The following is a 24,682-nucleotide window of genomic DNA, read 5'->3' as shown; positions in this document are numbered from 1 at the left end:
GCGAGACTCTGTCTCAAAAACAAAAACAAAACAAAACAAAAAACTATTTGATGCTACCATCCATTCGGCCCTTGAAGATCAGCACTCCATTGATTAAACTATTTTCCACTGACCTTCACTCCCACTCCCAGGTCACCTTCTGTGGTCAATCATTCCAATTAATTCCTTCTACACAAACTCAAATCTCTGTTTCATGTTCTCTTTTATGCGATTCTCTTGGAAAGCCTCGTCCCTGCTGGGCCTGACTCTGCCTGCTCCATCCCTCACTCCTGCAGCTGCAGGGGGCTGGGGAGGAACAGCCCCTCCTCCACAGCCTGTTTCCACTCCAACTTCGCGGTGGATCCTCTCCAGGGATGCTGAGCACAGCCTGGAAACAAGGCCAGCTCCTCCATGCTTTCTCCCTCCAATCGACGTGGCATCGGCTTACATTTTTGTGTACGTTGTTCATATCCCCATTACTACAAGATGGCTAGATTCTCTAATTGACTACTTAATTCAAACACTTACAACATTACATCATCCACAGACAAAGACAAAGAAAAGGCAAATAATTTTTTTTTTTTTTAGATGCAGTCCTGTTCTGTTGCTCAGGCTGGAGCGCAGTGGTGTGATCTCAGCTCACCTCCACCTCCTGGGTTCAAGGGATTCTCCTGCCTCAGCCTCCTGAGTAGCTGGGATTACAGACACCCACCACCACACTCGGCTACTTTTTGTATTTTTAGTAGAGATGGGGTTTCTCCGTGTTGGCCAGGCTGGCCTCAAGTGATCTGCCTGCCTCGGCCTCCCAAAGTGATGGGATTACAGGCGTGAGCCACCATGCCCGGCCAGAGTGCTAGTGTTAGGGAAATAGTTTGGAATTGTGAACCACCTTAAAGAATCTTGATGCCCCCAGGAACCCTTGAACTACATTTTAGAAAGAGCTAACCTGAGAGATATACAAATAATACGTGAACGTATAAACGGAAGCCATCTGAATATAAAATCAGGAGGTTATTCAAAAGAAGAACAAATGAACTGTGGTACATTCGCATCACTTTCCTGTTCTCTGCAGCTGCATTTGGCTGGGGCGGAATAGCCCTTCCCCCGCTACCTGTTCCCATTCTGTTTCCATGGTGACTCATCTCCAAGGACACTGCATGTTGCTAGGCAACCAGACCAGCTCCTCCATTCTCTCCCCTACCCCCACTAACTCCTACTTTGTTTCTGCCGTTCTATCCTCGCAGCTGCAACTCTGCACCCAGGTAATGTTACATTTGAGGGAAACACAGCATCATTGACGTCTGACACCACATGAAATTCTCCAAGCTACAGGTGTTCACAGTGTGAACATTCGCTGTGTCCACCTTTCCTTTGCTGACATCGCATGTGGGTGATGCTGGGGCGTCAGTGCTTGCTGTGAAGAAAAGCAATTGTCACATGAAAACTAGCAAGGATGAGGAAATGGGGGCGACATGGCCTAGTCCGAGTCCAAAGTTTTAGAAATCATGGAGTGCCCAAAAGACACACACATCGTATTATTAAGTAACTGTCATCATGGCAGAAGGAAAGGAATTGTATTTTTCCTTTCAAAAATAAAAAAGGAACCACCAACACCCATTAACATGGCTACTATCCATTAAGCAGAATGTAGCAAGGTGTTGGCAGGGTTTGGAGAAATTGGAGCCCTTCTGCACTGGTGTTGGAAGTACGACATGATGCAGGGGCTGTGGAAAACAGGAAGATGGTTCCTGATAAATTAATAATAAAATAACCATCAGACCCAGCAATGCCACTTCTAGGTATATACCAGAAAGATTTGAAAGTGAGAATGAAGAGATATTTGCACAAACATGTTCATGGCAGCATTATTCATAATAGTCAAAGATGGAAGCAGCCCAAGTCTCCATTAAAACTAAATGGGTAAACAAAATATCGTGTTTATATACAATGGAATTTTACTCAGCCTTTTTTTTTTTTTTTTTTTTTTTTTTTGAGTCTCGCTCTGTCGCCCAGGCTGGGCCGCAATGGCTCAATCTCAGCTCGCTGCAACCTCCGCCTCCCGGATTCAAGTGATTCTCCTGCCTTGGCCTCCCGAGTAGCTGGAATTACAGACTCCCATCACCATGCCCAGCTAATTTTTGTCTTTTTAGTAGAGACAGGGTTTCACCATGTTGTCCAGGCTGGTTTCGGACTCCTGACCTCCGGTGATCCATCCGCCTCAGCCTCCCAAAATGCTGGGATTACAGGCATGAGCCACCGCGCCCAGCCTACTCAGCCTACTCAAGAGAATTCTGACTCATGCTACAGTATGAACTAAAGAAACACTATACCAAGTGAAACAATCAGTCAGAAAATGACAAATATCGTGTAATCCAACTTCTCTAATACACATAGAGTGCCCACATTAATACAGACAGAAAGCAGAATGATGGTTCCAAGGGCCTGGGAAGGTGGACATAGGGAGTGCTGTTTAATGGGTACCATTTCAATCCATTTGTGTTGATAGCTCAGAATTCTGTGGTCTGGGTGATTTGTAAACAATAAACATTTATTTCTCCCAATTGTAGAGACTGGGAAATCCAGGATTACGGCGGCGGCAGATTTGGTGTCTGAGGCAGTCCCATTTCAAATAGATTGCTTCATCTAGGGCTCCTCAAATGGTAGAAGGGACAGCAAGGCAATTAATGCCCTCTTAGCAGGTGTTAAACCAAGCCTGGGTGCAGCGGCTCATGCCTGTCATCCCAGCACTTTGGGAGGCTGAGGGGGGTGGATCACCTGAGGTCAGGAGTTCAAGACCAGCCTGGCCAACATGGTGAAACCCCGTCTCTAGTGAAAATACAAAAATTAGCTGGGCCTATAGTCCCACTTACTAGGGAGGCTGAGGCAGGAGCATCCCTTGGATCCGGGAGGCGGAGGTTGCAGGGAGCCAAGATCATGCCACTGTTCTCCAGCCTGGGTGACAGAGTGAGACTTTGAAGGTGCTAATCCATACATGAGAGCAGGACCCTCTTAATGTAATCACTTCCCAAAAGGCAACACCACAACGGGAATTTGGTTTCAACTCAAGAATCTGGGAGGACATTCAAACCATAGCAGGTCCCATTTCAGTGTTTCAGGACTGAAAGAATCCTGGAGCAAGATGGTGGAAACCATGCAAACAGTGAGAATGGGCTAAATACCGCTGAACTGAGCACTGAAAAAATGGTTCGAATGGTAATCTTATGTTTTGCCATGTTTTTATGTTCAAGGTTAATGTTAGTAAGACAGTTGCTTAAAATGGTAAATTTTATGGTATGTGTATTTCGCCACGCTTAAAAATTGCTGGTCATGGGGGCTCACGCCTATAATCCCAGCATTTTGGGAGGCCGAGGCGGGTGGATCACCTGAGGTCAGGAGTTCAAGACCAGCCTGGTCAACATGATGAAACCCCGTCTCTACTAAAAATACAAAACTCAGCCAGGCATGGTGGTGCACGCCTGTAATCCCAGCTACTGGGGAGGTTGAGACAAGAGAATCGCTTGAACCCGGGAGGTGGAGGTTTCAGTGACTCGAGATGGCACCACTGCACTCCAGCCTGGGCAACAATAGTGAAACTCTGTCTGAAAAAAAAGAAAAAGGAAAAGAAAAGTTTAAAGAAATGTCTATTTACTTTTGCATTATGCTAGAATGCCACCTATTGATGGCAAAGGCACTGATATCATACACGTTGCCTCAAATTAGAGTAAAAAGAGAAGACAAAAGATATCTTACAATGGGTATGTTTATATATGGTTTGTTTGTTTTTTGAGACGGAGTCTTATCCTGTAGCCCAGGTGGGAGTGCAACGGTGCAATCTCGGCTCACTGCATATTTTAATGAAATAAAATAAAAATAAATGGTGATGATGGGCCAGGCGCGGTGGCTCACGCCTGTAATCCCAGCACTTTGGGAGGCCGAGGCGGGAGGATCATCTGAGGTCAGGAGTTCGAGACCAGCCTGGCCAACACGGTGAAAACCCGTTTCTACTAAAAATGCAAAAATTAACCGGGCATGGTGGTAGGTGCCTGTAGTCCCAGCTACTCTGGAGCCTGAGGCAGGAGAATCGCTTGAACCCATGAGGCGGAGTTTGCAGTGAGCTGAGATCCTGCCATTGCACTCCAGCCTGGGTGAAAAGAGCAAGACTGTCTCAAAAATAAATAAATAAATAAATAAATAAATAAATAAATAACCAAAAAAATTTCACAGACAAGGCACAGGGAGGTTAAAGCACTTGAAGGAGTTTTCAGGGGACACCAAGAAGCTTGCACTTCAAGTGTGTGTTCCTGGTACTTCAAGGACTATTCCTGCGGGGAGGGTGGGAGTAAAACTGGATTTCCTGGGTCTGCAGAGCTGAGGACCCCAGCCTGGCTTAGAGTGACTTCTTCATGGCCCCCCTCCCTTCCCCCTTGATCCCAGAGCCTTCCACTGGAATCTTGTCTTTTTTCCTCCTATTTTTAAAGGGATAGGTTAGTTCAGAGCAGGATTGGTCCTTCCTTCTGTGATGCAATAGTGCCCTCAAGTGATGCAGTGAAGCTTGAAATGTATCTTTGCAAGTGACTGAAGGACAAAGTAACATTTATCATGGTTTACATTTTGCCTGCTTCCTTTTTTCTTTTGATTTTTTGGGTAAAGTAGGACTTGGTAATTTGTTCTAATTGTACTTAGAACCAACATTTATCTCAATAGTCTTCCTTAGTCAGTTCTCTCTCCACACCCCTTCCTGCCCACTTCCCATAAGACTCCTGCTACGGAAAGTGTTGTTGGTGTTGTTGGTGTTGTTGTTGGTGTTGTTGGTGTTGTTGTTGTTGTTGTTGAGACGGAGTCTCTCTCTGTCACCCAGGCTGGAGTGCAGTGGCGCGATCTCAGCTCACTGCAACCTCCGCCTCCTGGTTCAAGTGATTCCCCTGCTTCAACCTCCGAAGTAGCTGGAATTACAGGCACGTGCCACCATGCCCAGCTAATTTTTGTATTTTTTAGCAGAGATGGGGTTTCACCATGTTGGCCAGGCTGATCTGACCTCAGGTGATCCACCTGCCTTGGCCTCCCAAAGTGCTGGGATTACAGGTGTAGGCCACCGTGCCCAGCCCTGCTATGTTGAGTTCTATCAGCCAACCTGGTTGGGGTCCAGAGCCTGGTAATCCAATCACATGCTAATCCAGGTGTCGCTGTGAAGGCATTTTGCAGATGTGGTTATCATCTACAACCAGTTTTTTTTTAAGAAAAGGTTGCCCTGGGTGATGTGGGTGGGCTTCATCCAATCAGTTGAAGGCCTTCAGAGTAAAACTCAGGGTTTCCCAGAGAAGAGGAAATCCTGCCTCAAGATTTCAGCATCAATGTGTGCCTGAGTTTCCCACCTGCTGGCTGGCCCTACACACCAACTCACACAACTGTGTGAGACAATCCTTAAAATAAATCTCCATCTCTGCATACATTAGATGATAGATAGATAGATAAATAGATAGATAGATAGATAGATAGATAGATAGATAGATAGATAGATAGATAGAGATATATACACACACATATGTATCTGAATTTCCTGGGTCTGCAGAGCTGAGGACCCCAACCTGGCTTAGAGTGACCTTTTCATGGTCCCCCTCTCTTCCCCCTTGATCCCACAGCCTTCCACCAGAATCTGTATTATGTATGTATACACATAGACAACACAGAGGGAGAGAAGAGAAAGATTTTAAGGAATTGGCTCACATGATCTATTTATATCTATTTACATGTACATTTCTAATATATATGTGGATAGGTACATAGCTATCTCCTATTGATTCTGTTTCTGAACCCTGACTGATACAGCTTCACATTCTATTTATTTTATCACCCATTTTTAAAAACTGGTAAAAACCGTGTTCACGGAAACATCATTTATCACAGTAGGAATCTGAAAATCACATACATGTTCTTCAATTGTAGGTTATATAAATGCACAGAGCAAGTTTTGCAAATGCCAACTCTGATTTTTTCTTTTTTTCTTTTCTTTTTTTTTTTTTTGGAGACAGAGTCTCACTCTGTCGCCCAGGCTGGAGTGCAGTGGCGCAATCTCTGCTCACTGCAAGCTCCGCCTCCCAGGTTCACGCCATTCTCCTGCCTCAGCCTCCCAAGTAGCTGGGACTACAGGTGCCCACCACCACGCCCGGCTAATTTTTTGTATTTTTAGTAGAGACGGGGTTCACTGTGTTAGCCAGGATGGTCTCGAAATCCTGACCTCGTGATCCGCCCGCCTTGGCCTCCCGAAGTGCTGGGATTACAGGCGTGAGACACTACTCCTGGCCAAATTTTTATTTTACCAATAAAGAATAGAGAAATTCAAGTCATAGTTGGGAATACATTTTAGCATGAGAATAATTTTTTTTTTTTTTTTTTTTTTTGAGACAGAGTTTTGCTCTTGTTGCCCAGGCTGGAGTGCAGTGGCACCATCTAGGCTCACTGCAACCTCCACCTCCCGGGTTCGAGCAATTCTCCTGCCTCAGCCTCCTGAGTAGCTGGGGTTACAGGCATGTGCCACCACGCCCGGTTAATTTTGTATTTTTAGTAGAGACAGGGTTTCTCCATGTTGGTCAGGCTGATCTCAAACTCCCAACTTCAGGTGATCCGCCCACCTCAGCCTCCCAAAGTGCTGGGATTACAGGCGTGAGCCACGGTGTCCGGCTGCATGAGAATAATTCTGTCTAAAGGGGGTTGACTCTGATAGGAAAAGTTTGGAAATAACATCACTTGAGTAGTTGAAAGATCTTTGCACATTTTTATTAGAGGGTGTTTGTAATTACACACACCAGGTTGTATCCAATTCACCACATGTGTGTATGTGCATGTGACAGACTGCAAAACAGATTGCAGTCTTCCACCCCTCCTTGAACCCATGCCCTTTGCCCTGTGGCCATTTTCCCACCCCTCAAGTCTGGGCTGCACTTGTGGTTTGCTTTGGCCAATAGCTTGCAGTGGAAGCTGCACTTGTGGTTTGCTTTGGCCAATAGCTTGCAGTGGAAGCTGCACTTGTGGTTTGCTTTGGCCAATAGCTTGTAGTGGAAGCTGCACTTGTGGTTTGCTTTGGCCAATAGCTTGCAGTGGAAGTGCAAAGCTGTCAGTACAAAGCCTTGTGCTCAAGGGGTTTGACGGTTCCTACTAACTCTCTTGGAACCCTGCCCGGCTGCCATGGAGATGACCCTAGGCTGTCCTGATGGAGGATGAGAGGCTACAGATGGGCCAGCTGCCACTCAACCCAGCTCGGCACAGATGCATGAGTGGGTCCAGCCAAGACAGAAGAACTACTTGGTTAAACCCAACCCACAGTGCCGACCCACAGCTGATTAAGTAAATGAAGCATGGCGGTTGTTTAGTCTCTTTATCAGTGAGCTTGGCTGCCATAACAAAGTACCACAGACTGTGTCACTCAAACAACAGAAACTTATTCTCTCCCAGTTCTGGAGGCTGAAATCCTAGATCAAGGGGCCAGGACTGGGCGCGGTGGCTCAGGCCTGTCCTCCCAGTACTTTGGGAGGCTGAGCAGGGTGGATCCCCTGAGGTAAGGAGTTCGAGAGCAACCTGGCCATCATGGTGAAACCCCGTCTCTACTAAAAATACAAAAATTAGCCGGGGGTGGTGGCGGGTGCCTGTAACCCCAGCTACTTGGGAGGCTGAGGCAGAAGAATTGCTTGAGCCCAGGAGGTGGAGGTTGCAGTGAGCCAAGATGGTGCCATTGCACTCCAGACTGGCAGACACAGCGAGACTCTGTCTCAAAAAAAAAAAAGAAAAAAAAAGAATCTCCAATGTTGGCACTGTGAAGTCTGAATCAACAGTGGTCTGCAGGCCACTCCACCTCTGCCAGGTCTGAATATTTGTGTCACCTCCCCAAAAAAACTTTTATGTAGAAACTTAATCACCAAGGTGACGGTGTTGGGAGGTGAGATTTTGAGGAGGTGATTCGGCGGAGCCCTCATGAATGGGATTAGCGTCATTCTAAGAGGCCCAAGAAAGCTCTTTTCTCCCTTCCACCCTGTGAGGACACAGCCAGCAAGAAGGTGCCATCTATGAACAAGGAATCGGGCTCTCATCAGACACTGAATCTCCTGGCACTTTCATCTTAGGCTTTCTGGCCTTCAGAATGATTCTTTTCAAGGCCAGAATGATTCTTTTACAGTGGCTCATGCCTGTAATCCCAGCGCTTTGGGATGCCAAGAAAGGAGGACTTCTTGAGCCCAGGAGTTTGCGATCGGAATGGGTAACATAGGGAGACCTCATCTCTGCTTAAATAAATAAATAAAGCACCTGTTCTGCTTGTTATAAGCTGCTCCATTTATGCTGTTTCGTGATAGCAGCCGGAATGGACTGGCAACCCCCTTGAGGTCAAAATCCCAGCCATTACCTAGCACACCGTAGAGGGGGGAGTCTGGAAGCTTAAGGCAATGTGGATGTAGACACTGGTCTATGCAGGCAAACTGCCCAGCTGCCCTTAAACACACCCCTGGAGGGCCCGTGGGAGACTTGCCTCACCAACACTGTAAGGTGAAGAGGCTCCTGGATCGGCGAAGAGCCCTGAGGCTGCTGTCCATTGTAGGACGGAGAAAACGCCACGAGGAAATTGGATTCCATGAGCTTGGTGGGAATAACAGGATCTTTCAGTGGAGGCCAGGTGGACACCAAACATTCAGAAGCAAGATCATGATTGTGATGCTAAGCCAGAGATAAGCCAGTTATAATGATAATGCAGCATAAAATTCAGAGTATTTCAACCCACAGGATGTGAGCTTAATGCCTCATAAATGCAATTTACCCGTTGTGATGAGCCAAATCGTGCCCCCACCAAATGTATACGTTGCTGAACACCAAATTTGTATGTTGACGTCTTAAACCCCCATCCCTTGGAATGTGACTGTACTTGGAGATGGAGAAAGGGAATTAAGATAAAATGAGGTCATTAGGGTGGGTCCCAAGTCCAATACGACTGACATTCTTTTTGTTGTTGTTTGTTTGTTTGTTTTGAGATGGAGTCTCACTCTGTTGCCCAGGCTGGACTGCAGTGGCACGATCTTGACTCACTGCAACATCCACCTCCCGGGTTCAAGCTATTCAGCCGCCTCAGCCTCCTGAGTAGCTGGGACTACAGGTGTTTGCCACCTTGCCTGGCTAATTTTTATATTTGTTTAGTAGAGATGGTGTTTCGCCATGTTGGCCAGGCTGGTCTGGAACTCCTGACCTCAGGCAATCCACCCGCCTCGGCCTCCCAAGATACTGGGATTACAGGTGTGGGCCACCACGCTGGGCCCATGGCTGACATTCTTTCAAAAAAGAAAAAAGAGTGTGAGAGAGATTATGACACAGACACCCAGAGGGAAGACCATACGAAGACAGGGGGAAGATGGTCATCTGCGAGCCAAGGAGAGAGGCCTCAGGGGAAACCAACCTTGGCCATACCTTGACCGTGAACGTCCATCCTTGAGAACGGTGAAGAAATAAGTTTCCATCGTTTAAGACCCTGGTGTGGGTGCTTTGTTATGGTGGCTCTAGAAAACTACTCACCCGCCATCTCACCTCACGTTCCTCAACGTCACATCTTCACTTTCTTCCAGAGGGTGTTTAAGGCTTAATGGAAATGACCCAAGAAAACCACAGAAACCTGGGGTTCCTGGAAGGAGCTGCCTGCCCTGGTTGCCAGAGCCTATAGCTGGGTCTAGAATCTTCCAGCCTGGGCAGGGGCTGCCTACTGATGTGTGACAAAAATGACTGGGACATGGAGTCCCTGCCTCAGGGTCTCTGAAATGACAGTGCATGGCCCGATTTGACGGTGCACTTCCTCAGCAGTCCGCGCCAGCATTTTCTAGGGACATTTTTGCCTGATTGTGAAGGTGTTTTCTTAGTGACCACAGAAGTACATCTTCTCCAGGCTAGGAAATGAAAGAGGCAAAGTGCTGTAAAGAGGACGTGCAGGCCTGGTGCAGTGGCTCATGCTTGTAACCCCAACACCAGGAGACCAAGGCAGGAGGATCGTTTGGGCCCAGGAGTTCAAGATCAGCCTGGGCAATATAGCAAGACCCCCATCTCTACAAAAACTAAAACTAAAAATAAGTAAAAATAAATGTTAATACAGAGGAGGCACAGGCATCACGCAGACAGGGGTTCGAATCCCAGTTCCTCCACTTGCAACTGTCAAAATCACAGATTAATTACTTATCCTCCAGGAGCTTCTATCTCCCCGTGTGTCAAATGTGTGCTGCAATGTGCTTGGCATGTAAAGAGACCATCTGTCAGGTGCTAAGGCTACTGTAGCAAAGCACCCCCCACCTGTGGCTGCAGCAACAGACATTTATTGCCTCACGCTTCTGGAGGCTGGAAATCTGAAATCAGGGTGTAGGCAGGGCTGGTTCCTTTTGAGAGCCATGAAGAACTTGCTCCAGGCCTCTCTCCTTGGCTTGTAGATGGCGGCCTTCTCCCTGTGCCTCTTCACATCACGTTCTCTCTATGCGTGTCTCTGCATGCAAATTCACCCTTCTTATAAGGACAGCTGTCATGTTGGGTTACGGCCCACCTTACTTCTCATTTTAACTTTATTACCCTGTAAAGAACTATTCTCCAAATAAAGTCACATTCTGAGGAATCGGGAGTTAGGATTCCCACATATATTTGGGAGGGGCGGAGCATAAATCGACCCCCAACAGGTAAATGTGGCTTTCTAAAGAAAATTGTCTTAAAAACCATATTTAAAGGAAATGAATATTTGAGTTGTTTCTGTTGTCCATCCTTTGAGGAAAATGTCCCTTCTCATGAAGCTTCCAGAAGGAAGAGGGAAGCACACAATGCCTCTTGAGGTCTACAAATAAATAAAATATGAACTGTAAAGACAGCATGTGTCATGGTTTACGGGCAGCTTTGGGGCTATATAAAGTAATGTGGTATCTCACAATCAATGGCATGTTGGTTTGGTGAAATGCATTTTTTTTTCCTATTCTCTCTTCACAGATTCCTCTGCTTTTCCAATTATCTAAAAATGATCTCATGCCTATTTTTTTAATGGCCAAGGAATAATTTAGGAAGGCTAACAGAATTCCTTCAGGGAAGTCACCTTAAAATAATGCTGGACAATAGTAAATGCCATGTGCACGTCAACTGTTAATATTAAAATTATCGAAGGCCAAGGTGGAAGGATTGGAGTTCGAGACTAGCCTGGGCAACATAGCGACGCCTCATCTCTGCAAAAAATAAAAGTTAAAACAATTAGTCAGTGTGGTGGCACACGCCTAAGATCTCAGCTACAGCTACTCGGGAGGCTGCGATGGGAGGATCACTAGAACTGGGGAGGTTGAGGTTGCAGTGAGCTGTGATTGTACCACTGCACTCCAGCCTGTGCAACAAAGCGAAACTGTTTCTAAAAAATAAAACTAAAAAGTAAAATGAAATTATTTATCTATGTCAATGGATTTGCCACCTTCTTTGCCATAGACTGGAATGACATCAGCTACCTCAGACCAAAACAAAAGTGTGGGTTGCAAACTTTTTTGATTGTGCAGCCTGCAGTAGGGACTTAGCCTGTCTGAATCTCAGCTTCTTACTTTCTTCTTCTTCTTTTTTTTTTTTTTTTTTTTTGATACGAAGTCTCGCTCTGTCACCCAGGCTGGAGCGCAGTGGTGTGATCTCAGGTCACTGCAACCCCCGCCTCCCGGGTTAAAGCGATTCTCCTGCCTCAGCCTTCCCAGTAGCTGGGACTACAGGGGCGTGCCACCATGCCCGGCTAATTTTTGTATTTTTAGTAGAGACGGGGGTTTCGCCATGTTGGCCAGGCTGGTCTCGAACGCCTGACCTCAGGTGATCCACCCGCCTCGGCCTCCCAAAGTGCTGGGATGACAGGCGCCCGGACTCAGGTGCCTTCTTTCTAAGCCTGTGGGCTCGGCCTCATCCCCTGAGCAAGAAAAAAGTCCCACCCCTGAGTCAGTGCTGGGCGGGGCTCGGGGCAGCCGCCCGGCCCTCCTCGGGACCCCCAGGGGCCAGTGCCGGCGCGTGCCGACGCTTAGCCTTCTGGGAGTTGTAGTTTCGATGACCGAGGCTCTGCAAGCCTTAGTCGCGGTACCAGCGAGCGCGCAGTGCCTCCTGGGAGTTGTAGTTCCTAAGAGCCGGGCAGGCCTGATGCGCAGGCGCAGTCCACCCGGGCCTGGAGCGCTGGCCACTCCGCAGCGGCAGAAGTCTTGACCTTCGCTCCTCTAAGGAAGGAGGCCCCAGGGTCTGTGTTGGCCCAGGAGGACCCGAGACTGAGTAGAAGCGGAGCCGACTCCACCAGGCTGGGAGGGGGCCGGCCAGCGCGTTCGGAGGCGATCCCGGGAGGCGAAAGTAACGGTGGGTAGTGTGCGTGTGCGCGCGTGTTCGTGCAGGTGTGTGACCGCGTGTGAGCCCGTCCCTGTGTGTCATTGTGTCTGCACCTGCTCACTCGGTGCCAGCCCATCACTGTGTCTGCACAGGCTTACTGGGCAGTGCTAGCCTGTGCAGGCGTGTGACTACCTGTGAGCTCGTCCCTGAGTGTCACTGCGTCTGCACCTGCTCACTCGGTGCCAGCCCGTCACTGTGTCTGTACCTGCTTACTCGGCGGTGCCAGCCCGTCACTGTGTCTGTACCTGCTCACTCGGCGGTGCCAGGCCGTGCAGGTGTGTGCCTGCCTGTGAGCCCGTCCCCGAGTGTCACTGCGTCTGCACCTGCTCACTCGGCGGTGCCAGCCCAGGCAGGTGTGTGACTGCATGTAAAGGCATGTGACACTTTATCGGTGTGTCATGTGCTCGTTCATGTGAAGCGGTGTCTGCGATTCGCAGCATTTCACATACACGTGTGACTGACTTTGGGCAAGTCTGAAAGTTCTCCTGGATGTGAGGTGTGTGACCCCACGTGTGCATGTCTGGGTGTGCCACTGTGTGGGCTGGCTCAGCCTGCCAGCACAACGATGGGTGACCTGGGCGTGCGAGCCTGTAGGGTGCCATGCTGTCTGAAGTGTGTGCATCCACACACACACGATGGAGACGCTGCACACGTGGGCTTTGGCCATGCTGGAGCTCTGTCCAGTGTGACTGCACACGTGTCCAGCCATCCCCTGTGGGTGTGTCCTGGTGATGGCCTGCCTGTGTGGAGCAGGTGGTGTGTGTGACCTTGTCCCTCTCTGTGCACCTCTTCACACAGGGATGCTATGTGTGGGGCTGGGTGTGTGTGTAGCTGCGTGTGTGTGTAGCTGCGTGTGCCCAGGACCCTGTGTGCATGTGTGAGTGTGGCTGCAGGTGAGGGCTTCCCACCTGCCTCCTTGCATGGGGGTTGGGAGGGCGACTGTGTGTCCCTGGATATGGGTGTGGGTGTCTCTGCATGTCTGTGTGTGTCTGGGCAGGTATGATTGTGTATGACCCTGTGTGTCTCAGAGTGTGACATCATGCATGTGTCTACCTGTGATCTTGTAATAAGAAATATATGTTTACTCTTTATCCCCAGCTCCTGGTACCAGAGCCCCTAAAACCCTTGGAATTTCCTGAGTGACAGGGGTAAAAGGAGTGTCTTTTGCAGCTCTTAATGAGCCCCTTTCAATCACACCTGTGTTTATGCTAATGGAGGACTCCTGGTAGACCCCTAAGTACATTTATGCTAATGGAGGACTCCTGGTAGACCCCTAAGCACATTTATGCTAATGGAGGACTCCTGGTAGACCCCTAAGTACATTTATGCTAATGGAGGACTCCTGGTAGGCCCCTAGGATGGACTGGTTGCCAGGGGAGGTAGCCCTGATGAGCATTCCAGCCTTCAGCCAGCCCCTACCTCCTGGGAGGGGAGAGGGCTGGAAGTTGAGTTCATCACCGATGGCCAGTGTCATCACACTTATGTCAGTCACACCTGTATCATGGAACCCACATAACCGCCCTAAACTTAGGGTTTGCCGAGCTCTGGGGTTGTCGAGCACCCAGAGAGGGCACAGTGCTCTGAGCTCCTCCCCATACCCTACCCTGTGTGTCTTCCATCTGGCTATTCCTGAGTTGTGTCCTTTATTGGAAACCAGTAAGAGTAAATAAAGCATGTCCCTGAGTTCGATGAGCTGTGCGAGCAAATCACCAAACCCAAGGAGGGGGTGAGGTAGCTTTATGGCTGGTGGCTGCCTGTGCCTCCCAGCCAGAGCAGATTGGGGACTTGGTTGTTGGTGTGGAGAAAGCCCACGTGTCAGAAGTACTGGGAGTAGACAACTTTCTTCTGCCCCGGAGCAAGCCTGTGTCTCCCCTTGGGCTCCCGTGTGTGTGTGCACAATGCCCCAGGTTTACCCAACCCCGCTGTGAACCCACTTGCCCTCCCCCCACACACGAGGTGGGTACCCCTGCACACTCTGGGGATGCTGGTGGACGTGGTGCCTGAGCCGACCCAGCCTGGTCCCCACCAGCTGAGTTCTTACCAGCACACGTGACTTCCTGTGTGAGCTGACCCCCACCCCACTCTACCTTGTCTTCCCTGCCTTGCACCTCAGTTGCTGTGTCCAACCCCACACCACCTTTACCTTTCCTCTACCACCCTTGTCACCATCCTGCCCCGGGACCTTTGCACTTGCTGTGTTCTCCACCCTGAACATCATCACTCCCTGCCTCAGGGCCTCCTCTTGTCCTCTTGCTGAGGCACACGCTGCGGGAAGAACATGTCGGGCAGAAAGAATAGCCCAAGCAAAAGCCCTGTCTTGACCAGATGTGGTTGGTGGTGCCTGCCTGTGATCTAGGCCCTTTGGCAGGCTGAGGTGAGAGGATCACTTGAGCCCAGGATTCCCAGGCTACAGCGAGCTACGATCACAATACCGCACTCCAGCCTGGGCAACACAGCAAGAAAGACCCTGTCTCAGAAAAACAAAAAGAACAAAAGCCCTATTTTGGGGTGTGACAGAATGCCATACTCTGGTGGCTTAGAAACAGCACTTATTGGCCGGGCACAGTGGCACAAACCTGTAATCCCAGCACTATGGGAGGCCAAGGCGGGTGGATCGTCTGAGGACAGGAGTTCGAGACCAGCCTGACTCATATGGTGAAACCCCATCTCTACCAAATACAAAAAAATTAGCCAGACATGGTGGCGCACGCCTGTAATCCCAGCTACACAGGAGGCTGAGGCAGGAGAATCACTTGAATCCGGAAGGCGAAGGTTGCAGTGAGCCAACATCGTGCCATTGCACTCCAGCCTGGGCACCAAGAGCAAAACTCTGTCTCAAAAAAAAAAAAGAAGAAAAAGAAAGAAACAGCGTTTATTTCTGCACAGTTCTGTGGCTGGAAGTCCAAGGTCAAGGTGCCGGCAGGTTTGGTGTCTGGTGAGGGCTGCTTCCTGGTTCACAGACCGGGCCCTCTTGTTGTGTCTTCATTTGGAGGAAGGGGCAAGGGAGCCTTCCAGGTCTTCTTTTGTAAGGGCAGGAATCCAATGCCTGAGGGCTCCAGCCTCATGTCATCATCACCTCCCAGAGGCCCCACCTGCCAGCACCACCACAAAGGGTTAGGATCTCACACAGGAAGTGGGGAGGACAAGCTTCAAACATAGCCTGCCCAGCAGCAGCAGGAGTGTGCCCGGAGGAGGCCGTGGCTGTGGCTGCAGCAGCATGAGCGCAGTACAGGGAAGGCGTCGCTGAGGATGAGGACAAGGGCTCAGGGAGAAGGCTGGCTATTGAGGGAGCCATTCGGGGTTATCAGCAGGAGGACAAATGAGAGGCAGGACGGTGAGGCCAGGCGGCCTGGGTGTGGGCCCTGGGGTGGCCGCGTCCAGAACCTCTCCCTGGGAGAAACTGGTGGTGCTGCAGAGCCCTGCGCCCGCACGCTGGCGGTTACCCCTGTGTCCGTGCCTTGCAGACATTCCTGTGCCCGGGAATGGCCGGGCTCTTGTTCCCAAGCAGATTCGAATCGGGCCCGGGGAGGGCCTGAGCTCTGTGTGTGTCACAGGCCCCCAGGCGACGCTGAGGTTTCAGGCCAGGGTGGAGCCCTGCTGAATTCAGAGTGGAAATCGGGGACAAAGTGTCAAGGCTGCAGGACTCGCCCTCTGTGACACTGTGATATAACAAGGAATCTATCTTTGGTCTCCGCCCCAGGTCCCTAGCATAGATCTCCTGAAACTCTTGTAGATTGTGGAGCTAGGAGGAGCTTTCGTTCCAATATTTGGTCTTTGATCCCAGTTTCTGACACAGAGCTTCCAAATCCCTTGGAATATCCTAGGAGGGTCTTTTGACCTTTTTTTCTAAAGAGGTGACTCTCGGTGGGCTCCTGGACAGCCTCAGGATGGGGGTGGTTGCCAGGGGAACCAACCACTTGATCTGAGGGTTGGGACTTCAGCCCCACCCCAACGCCTACCTCTGTGGAGGGGAGAGGGCCTGAGGGTTGAGCTGATCACCTATGGCCAATGAGTCAATCAATCCTGCTTACATAAGGAAGCTGCCATAAAAACCCAAGAGGACAGGGTTTGGGGAGCTTCCAGACAGCTGAACACGTGGAGGTTCCTGGAGGGTGCCCCCCGGGAGGCCATGGAAGCTCCACGCCCCTTCCCCCATTCCTTGCCCTATGTAGCTCTTCATCTGTATCCTTTAAATGATCCTTTGTATTAAACCAGTAAATGTAAGTGCTTCTCTGAGTTCCGTGAGTCACTCCAGCCAATTAACTGAGCCCAAAGAAGCAGCCGTTGGATTTATAGGTCAGAAGTGCAGGTGACAACCTACTGCTCGTGACGGCCATCTGAGATGGGGCAGGCTTGTGGGACCGAGCCTCAGCTTGTGGGGTCTGCACCAATATTGGGTAGACAGTGTTGGAATGGAGGTTAGTTGTGGGATGCCCAGCTGGCTTCTGCTGGAGTGGTTGTTGCTGGAGAGAAATTCCCACACGTGTGGGTGACCAGTGGTGAAGAGTCCTGTCCTGAGTGGTGAGAGAAGGGAAATCACAGGGTATTCCTATACCTCCCACCGCTGCAGGTCATGCCTCTGCCCCATGTGCCCATTGAGAGGAGAGGGACATCACGTTGCCTGGATCCCTCTGAGATTGAGAGCCTGGACGTATGACCCACCCTCCATGCATCCTTCCCAGGTTTCCTGTCCCTGGTGTGTGTTTCTGTTTTCCACACACACCCTGTTGTCCTATCTCTGCTGGGATGGGGACTCGAGGAGAGCTCAGAGGCTGTGAATACAACTTTGGGCACAGCAGGGAGCAGCATGGAGGCGTTGATGGGGGTCTGTAGACAGAGCGATGTAATGCAGGGGTTGGGGGGCATTGGACCCTCTGGATCCAAACCAACAGGGTCTTTCCGGTGTTTGCGGGAGTAAATCTTCTCCCCTAGGATGAGCCAGAGAGGCCTCCACTCAGCCCCCCATCCCAGAGGGCAGAGCTCAAGGCCCAGCACTGTCTGCTGTATGCACACAGCCTACGAGTTAGTTCAGGGAATGCCTGTGTGTGAGGGGCTGAGCCCACACTTAACATGAGACCAAGCTTCCTGAGAGCCCCACCATGGCCCTCAGGAGAAGGGGAGGCTGGAGCCCTGTTTAGAGAGAGAAAACCAGGCAGAACCTCAGAGCAGGTAGCCACTTACCTGCAGCCACACAGCCTGGAAATGCCCCCCGCCCCCCGCAGCAGTGTGAGCCCCCTCCTCTGGGGCTAGCCCCAGCACAGTGGATCCACAGGCAGCTGCCTCCTTCCCTCTCTCAGTAACAGGAGGTCATTTGTCCGTCTGTCTTCCCATTCTGTTAGAACTAAAGTATCAGAAGTCAGTGGTGAGTTTTTGTCCAGTGTGCAGGTCCAGTGTACACCAGGCAATTGGTATAAATCCTTCAGCATCACAGCCCCACTAGAAGTAACTAAATGTATGGCTTCTGTTATGGCTTTCTAAAAAGCACAGTGATTTCCTGGGCTTATATAAAAACAGATCCCTGTTTTCCTCTGAGAATGTGGAAAGCACAGACAGGGTAACCTACCACAGCTTGAGGTCACCATCTCTAATGAGGACCCTGGGCCCAGGGGCCAGCTTGAACCTCTGAGCCTGGGAGACCCTGGGCAGCTCCTTCACTGCCAGAGCCCTGTAGAAGGGGGGCATAGTGAGTTGAATAGTGTCCCCCATAATGTGAAATCCGGGATTGCTGTTGGCTGATTCTGTGTGGTGAGGGCTCTCTTCCTGGTTTACAGACGGCCGCCTTCTCCCTGTGTCCTCACACGCAGAGAAGGCAGAGAGAGCAGAGAGTAAGTGAGCCCCCTGGAGTCTCCTCTTATAAGGACACTAATCCTATTAAGAAGGGTGCCCTCATGACCTATTCATCCTCCAAAGGCCCCACATCAAACACTGTCACACTGGGAATTAAAGTTTCAACTGATTTTTTCCCCAGAAAAGAAAACTGTCTTTCCAGGTATCTTAGCTCTGGCTTACAAACAAACAAACACATCACAGATTAGGTGGCTGAAGCAAGAAACACTTATTTCTTCACAGTGCTAGAGGACGGGAGTCCGAGATCAGGGTGCCAGCATGGTCGGGCCACGCTGAGGGCTCACTTCCTGGCTTGCAGACAGCTGGCTGCCTTCTTGCCATGTGTTCACCTGACAGCGAGCTCTGGTGTCACTTCCTCTTCTTAACAAAGCATTAGTTCCTGCCAAGCGCAGTGGCTCACACCTGTAATCCCAGCACTTTGGGAGGTCAAGGCAGGTGGAACACGAGGTCAGGAGTTTGAGACCAGCCTGGCCAATATGGTGAAACTCCGTCTCTACTAAAAATTCAAAAATTAGTCAGGCATGGTGGCATGCGCCTGTAGTCCCAGCTACTCTGGAGGCTGAGGCAGAAGAATTGCTTGAACCCTGGAGGCAGAGGTTGCAGTGAGCCAAGACTGCGCCACTGCACTCCAGTCTGGGCAACAGAGCAAGACTCCATGTCAAAAAAAAAAAAAAAAAAAAATTAGTCCCATTGTGGGGGCCCCACCCTCATGACCCCTTCTAAACCTAATCACCTCCCAAAGGCACCATCTCCAAAAAGCATCACCTTGGGAGTTAGGGCTTCCATGTATAAATTTTGAGGGGGTACAATTCAGTACACAGCACCAGATTACAAGGCCGTATTTTAAGAGCTGACAGATTCATGCTTTTTTTTCTTTTAATTTCAGGGATGTTTTAAATTTGTTTTTAGTTCCATTAAATCAGTGATTCCTAACTGGGGGCAATTTTGTCCCCAGGGGAGGGGACACCTGGCAGTGTCTGGAGACTTTAAAAAAAAATTCAGACAGGGTCTCACACTGTTTTCCAGGCTAGAGGGCAGCAGTGTGATCACCACTCACTGCAGCCCCAACCCCCTAAGCTCAGGTGATCCTCTTGCCTCAGCCTCCTGAGTAGCTGGGACCACAGGTGCACAACACCATGCCTGGCTAATTTTTTTTTTCATTTGTAGAGATGAGATCTTGCTCTGTTGCCCAGGCAGCAGACAGTTTGAGACAGTTTGCTGGTCTCAAACTCCTGGGTTCAAGCAACCACCTGCCTTGGCCTCCCAAAGTGCTGGGATTACAGGCATGAGCCACCACGTCCGTTGTTACAACTCGGGGATTGAGGGGTAGTGTCCCTGGCATCCAGTGTGGAGAGACCAGGGACGCTGCTCAACATCTCACAACCCACAGGATGGGTCCTACCACACCGAATTATTGGACTCAAAATGTCATTGGCACAGAGGTCCAGGGACCCCATGCTAAGTCCTTCCCAGTTCAGCTGTTAGCCATTTTTCCAGCTCAGGACAAGTGACAATGTTTAATTTTTTTTTTTTTTTTTCCCTATCTTTTGCCTTTCAGACCCAGAGAAGAGATGTGAGATTGACAGCAGCCCAGGGATCGAGGATGGAGGGACTCTTGGGCGTCGCCCTCCAGGGCGCAGAGTTGGAAGGAAACTGGAAACACGAGGGCCGGCTTGAGGACCTGCAGGAAAACCGGGAAAGCTGTCCAGCGCCAGAGGCCGTGGCCTGCAAGGGAGACCCTGCCGGGGACGACATCCAGGAACGCGATGAATTCAGCCGAATCCCAAGAACCATATCGAACCCTGCTGCTACCCAAGCCAGTGTCCCCGATGACAGCAGGCCCCAGAGGTGCAGTGCGCCCGGGAAGAGCCCTAAGCAGAGGCATCCTGACAGCCGCCAGCGGGAGAGAGGTGGCGGCCCCAAGAAGCCGTGGAAATGCGGGGACTGCGGGAAGGCCTTCAGCTACTGTTCGGCGTTCATCCTGCACCAGCGAATCCACACCGGGGAGAAGCCGTTCGCGTGCCCCGAGTGCGGCAGGGCCTTCAGCCAGAGCGTGCACCTGACCCTGCACCAGCGCACGCACACGGGCGAGAAGCCCTACGCGTGCCACGAGTGTGGCAAGGCCTTCAGCCAGGGCTCGTACCTGGCGTCCCACTGGCGCACGCACACGGGCGAGAAGCCGCACCGCTGCGCCGACTGCGGCAAGGCCTTCACGCGCGTCACGCACCTGACCCAGCACCGGCGAGTGCACACGGGCGAGCGGCCCTACGCTTGCGCCCAGTGCGCCAAGGCGTTCCGCAACCGCTCCTCCCTGATCGAGCACCAGCGCATCCACACCGGCGAGAAGCCCTACGAGTGCGCCGCGTGCGCCAAGACCTTCCGCTTCTCCTCGGCGCTCATCCGCCACCAGCGCATCCACACGGAAGAGAAGCCCTACCGCTGCGGCCAGTGTGCCAAGGCCTTCACGCAGATCGCGCACCTGACCCAGCACCGGCGCGTGCACACGGGCGAGAAGCCCTACACGTGCCAGGACTGCGGCTCGCTCTTCAGCCAGAGCGCCTCTCTGGCCGAGCACCGGCGCATCCACACGGGCGAGAAGCCCTACGCGTGCGGCCAGTGCGCCAAGGCCTTCACCCAGGTGTCGCACCTGACGCAGCACCAGCGCACGCACACCGGAGAGCGGCCCTACCCCTGCCACGACTGCGGCAAGAGCTTCAGCAACCGCTCCCACCTCCTCCAGCACCGCCTGGTGCACACCGGTGAGCGGCCCTACAGGTGCCTGCAGTGCGGGGCCGCCTTCAGCCACGTGTCCTCGCTCATCGAGCACCAGAAGATCCACACCGGGGAGCGGCCCTACAAGTGCAGCGAGTGCGGCAAGGCCTTCAGCCAGGGCTCCTCGCTCACCCTGCACCAGCGCACGCACACGGGCGAGCGGCCCTACGCCTGCCCCGAGTGCGGCAAGGCCTTCAGCAACCGCTCCTACCTGATCCAGCACCACATCGTGCACACCGGGGAGAAGCCCTACGAGTGCAGCGGCTGCGGGAAGGCCTTCAGCTTCTCCTCCGCTCTCATCCGACACCAGAGGACGCATGCAGACAGTGCGGGACGCCTTTGCCCAGCTCCTACGCCTGACTCAACACCTGGGCTCTCACAGGGAGAAGCCTGTTAACAGGGGTGCCCTAGCAGAAATCCGCGTGGACCAGAAGCGGATTAAGAGCTGAGGTTAACTGGGGCCGTGTACACCAGGCGCTGCACTACTGCATGCCTCCTTTCCTACCTCACAATGCTGTGGGGGAGATACTGTGTTATCCCCAATGCTTCCTGTGAGGAAACCGAGGCTCAGAGAAGCTTGTTCACTTGCCTGAGGGCACACAGTGGGGAAGACACAGGGCTGGGACTGTACCTCAGTCCCAGATACCTCAGTCTGTATCTGCCAGACTCCCCTGGGGTCTCCCTGGTGCAAAATTATAAATGGGGCACAAGCAAGTAGACCTGCAGAAACACCTATGGCTGGCCCTTTCTTCTTTCTTTCCTTCCTTCCCTCCCTCCCTTCCTTCCTTCCTTCCTTTTTTTTTTTTTTTTTTTTTTCCGAGACCGTCTCGCTCTGTCACTCAGGCTAGAGTGCAGTGGTGTGATCTCGGCTCACTGCCACCTCTGCCTCCCGGGTTCAAGCGATTCTCCTGCCTCAGTCTCCCGAGGAGTTGAAATTACAGGCGCCTGGCGAATTTTGTTTGTTTGTTTTGAGGCGGAGTCTCGCTCTGTCACCCAGGCTGGAGGGCAGTGACGCAATCTCGGCTCACTGCAACCTCCGCCTCCGGGGTTCAACGATTCCCCTGCCTCAGCCTCCCAAGTAGCTGGGACTACAGGCATGCACCACCACACCTGGACTAATTTTTTATATTTTAGTAGAGGCGGGGTTTCACCATGTTGGCTAGGATGGTCTCGATCTCTTGACCTCGTTATCCACCCGCTTCAGCCTCCCAAAGTGCTGGGATTACAGGTGTGAGCCAATACACCCGACCTAATTTTTGTACTTTTAGTAGAGGCAGGGTTTCACCGTGTTGGCCAGGCTGGTCTCGAACTCCTAACCTCAGGCGATCCGCCCGCCTTGGCCTCCCAAAGTGCAGGCCTGAGCCACCGTGCCTGGCCAGCTGGCCTTTTCATTGTGGATTTTATTATTGAGTAAGCACTTGCTCAGTAAATTTAATTCAGTTAAAGCGAATAAAAGGTTTGGTTCCTGTGGCCAACTTGGCATATTTACTAAAGGAGCAGAGTCTAAAGAAGAAATCTGGATTCACTAAGATAGAAACAGTGCTTAGAGAAAATGAGCAGGAGAAATCTAGAACTGGAAGTTATTCTAGAAGAAGGGAGTGCCTCTCCTCTACAAAAGATTTTTAGAGTGGGCCTAGTCTTTTTTTCGGTATGAGGAAACACCTACCCATCTCCAGCATTTTTCCCCCTACCTCAAAGACCTGACTTTAATGCTTGTATCAGTCAGCACTTGCTGTGTAACAAATCATCCAGCCCTCATTTCTCCATTGACTATTTCTCATGCATCTACAGGTCAGCTGCTGGTTCTGTTGGTCTGGACCAGGCTTGATCTGGACCTGGACCAGGAGGGCTCAGCTGGGCCTATTTGATCTTCTCCTGAATCACATCTCACCTGGGTGTGTTCTCAGGGAGGTGGCAGGAGTCTGAGAGGGAGTGGACACACAGGCACGCTTTCAAGCCTCTGATATTGTCACATTTGCATCTAGTCCCACAGGCCAAAGCAAGCCTCCTAGCCAAGCCTAGAAGCAGCACAGGAAGAGCCTTCCCAAGTGTGTGGTCACAGGGAAAGGTGAAAAGTAGGAGTTAGGAACATAATCCACCTACTACAGTGGTGAAATGAAAGTTATAATCTCATAACTTCACATGACTATAATCATTGGAAGATTATTTTATGGGGTAATACATTCGTGTAGTCCACAATTTATAAAGTTAAAAAAAAAATACCGTTCTTATTCCTGTGTCTCCCAGCTACCAAGTCCCCCCTCACTAGAAGCAACCACTTACTATATGTAAGCATATATGTGAATATTTATATGCATAGAATATTCTGGAAAGATATATAGTACAGCTTTCTTCACAAATGGTAGCATATGATATGCAGATTTTTCTACCTAGCTCTTTTTAACGATGTTTACCAATATACTTTGTATTAGTAAACAAATGGGTAGATGCTATTCCTTTAACGAAGTTTGGGCATAAGATTTCTTATAAAATAGAATCACTTACGATTGTTTCAGTCTTCCCACTGTGACTTGTTTGGCTCCAGGAAAAAAAAAAAATCCCTGACAAAAATATTTTTCAGCTATAAGAATGCTTTTCCTACAACAAATCTTCCTGGGTCACAGGACAACATAGGCCCCCCTCTGCATAAAAAAGAACATCCTAAGGTTTCTTATGAGATTTTTCAATTACACAGAAAAGTATAAAGTACAAGTAATACCCATACATATATGGGTATTCAATCCTTAAATACCCACCCAGATTCAATCCTTAAAATAAATTTAATAAAAATACAATACCTAAAACATTTTAATAAAACATTTACCAGATTTTATAGTATATATTTACTTTTAAAATAGGTCATGAAAATATATTTTCCTGGTCTATTTAAAAGTAAATTACAGATGTGATCTCCCTTCATTACTAAATACTTTAGCTTACATCTCCAAGAAAAAGTATCTTGCTATACAACCACAATACCATTATCACACATAACAAAATTAACAATTTTTGTATCATCCAGTGTCTAATCCACATTCAAATTTCCTTGCCCCCATAAACAAAATTTGGAAAAGTGATGTAATTTATCTGAAAATTGTTTCAAGCCTTGAAAATAACAAACCCAGATAGTCTTTAATATGTGTAACTTGTTCGGGAGGGCACTCAGAGACCCTAGTGCAGAGACACACAGGACACACACAGGTATAGACACATCTGGCTCCCTACCTGCCAGCTCCCTTAACTCTCAGCCCCACCAAAGAAGCAGTGAGGGACCTGGCAGAAGAAAGAAGGGAGTCATTATACCTTTTGACCCGTCCTGGCATTGCCTGCACAGGCCTGGGCACAGAGTAGGTCCTCAGGAAATGTCAGGCTGATTGAATAGGTGAAAAAAAAAAAACCTGAATTGGCCCTGTGCTCTTTAGGACCAAGGACCAAGCAGTTGGTTCTTCCCTTGGCTCCTGACTGACCACCCAGGCCTCAGCACACAGTAGGTCCTCAAGAATTGTCAGTGACTGTATGAATAGTTATACATCCCAAACACCAGTCCCATAGTCATTCAGGGACACATTTAGTTTTTCCTTATCCCCCAACCCCGCCAACATCCCCCAGCCCAGGCCAAGCACACAGTAGGTCCTCAGGAGAGGCCAAGTAAATGGATGAACACGTGAACATCCTCAGCACCAGCCTTGGAGCCCATAGGTTC

General features: G+C 50.3%; 1 protein-coding gene across 1 annotated transcript; it reads left to right on the top strand.

Moving 5' to 3' along the window:
• Positions 1-12,148: 12,148 nt before the first annotated feature.
• Positions 12,149-23,419, top strand: ZNF835 (zinc finger protein 835). The gene is made up of 2 exons (XM_001091737.5): positions 12,149-12,330; positions 19,766-23,419. Exon 2 carries the CDS (start codon positions 19,811-19,813, stop codon positions 21,374-21,376), a length of 1,566 nt encoding a protein of 521 aa, XP_001091737.3. The 5' UTR covers positions 12,149-12,330; positions 19,766-19,810; the 3' UTR covers positions 21,377-23,419.
• Positions 23,420-24,682: the final 1,263 nt, after the last annotated feature.

The sequence above is a fragment of the Macaca mulatta genome, chromosome 19 (assembly GCF_049350105.2).
Source record: "Macaca mulatta isolate MMU2019108-1 chromosome 19, T2T-MMU8v2.0, whole genome shotgun sequence".
Taxonomy (NCBI): Eukaryota; Metazoa; Chordata; class Mammalia; order Primates; family Cercopithecidae; genus Macaca; species Macaca mulatta.
Note: the sequence above shows the minus strand (reverse complement) of the source record. Positions and strands in the feature narration are given on the sequence as shown.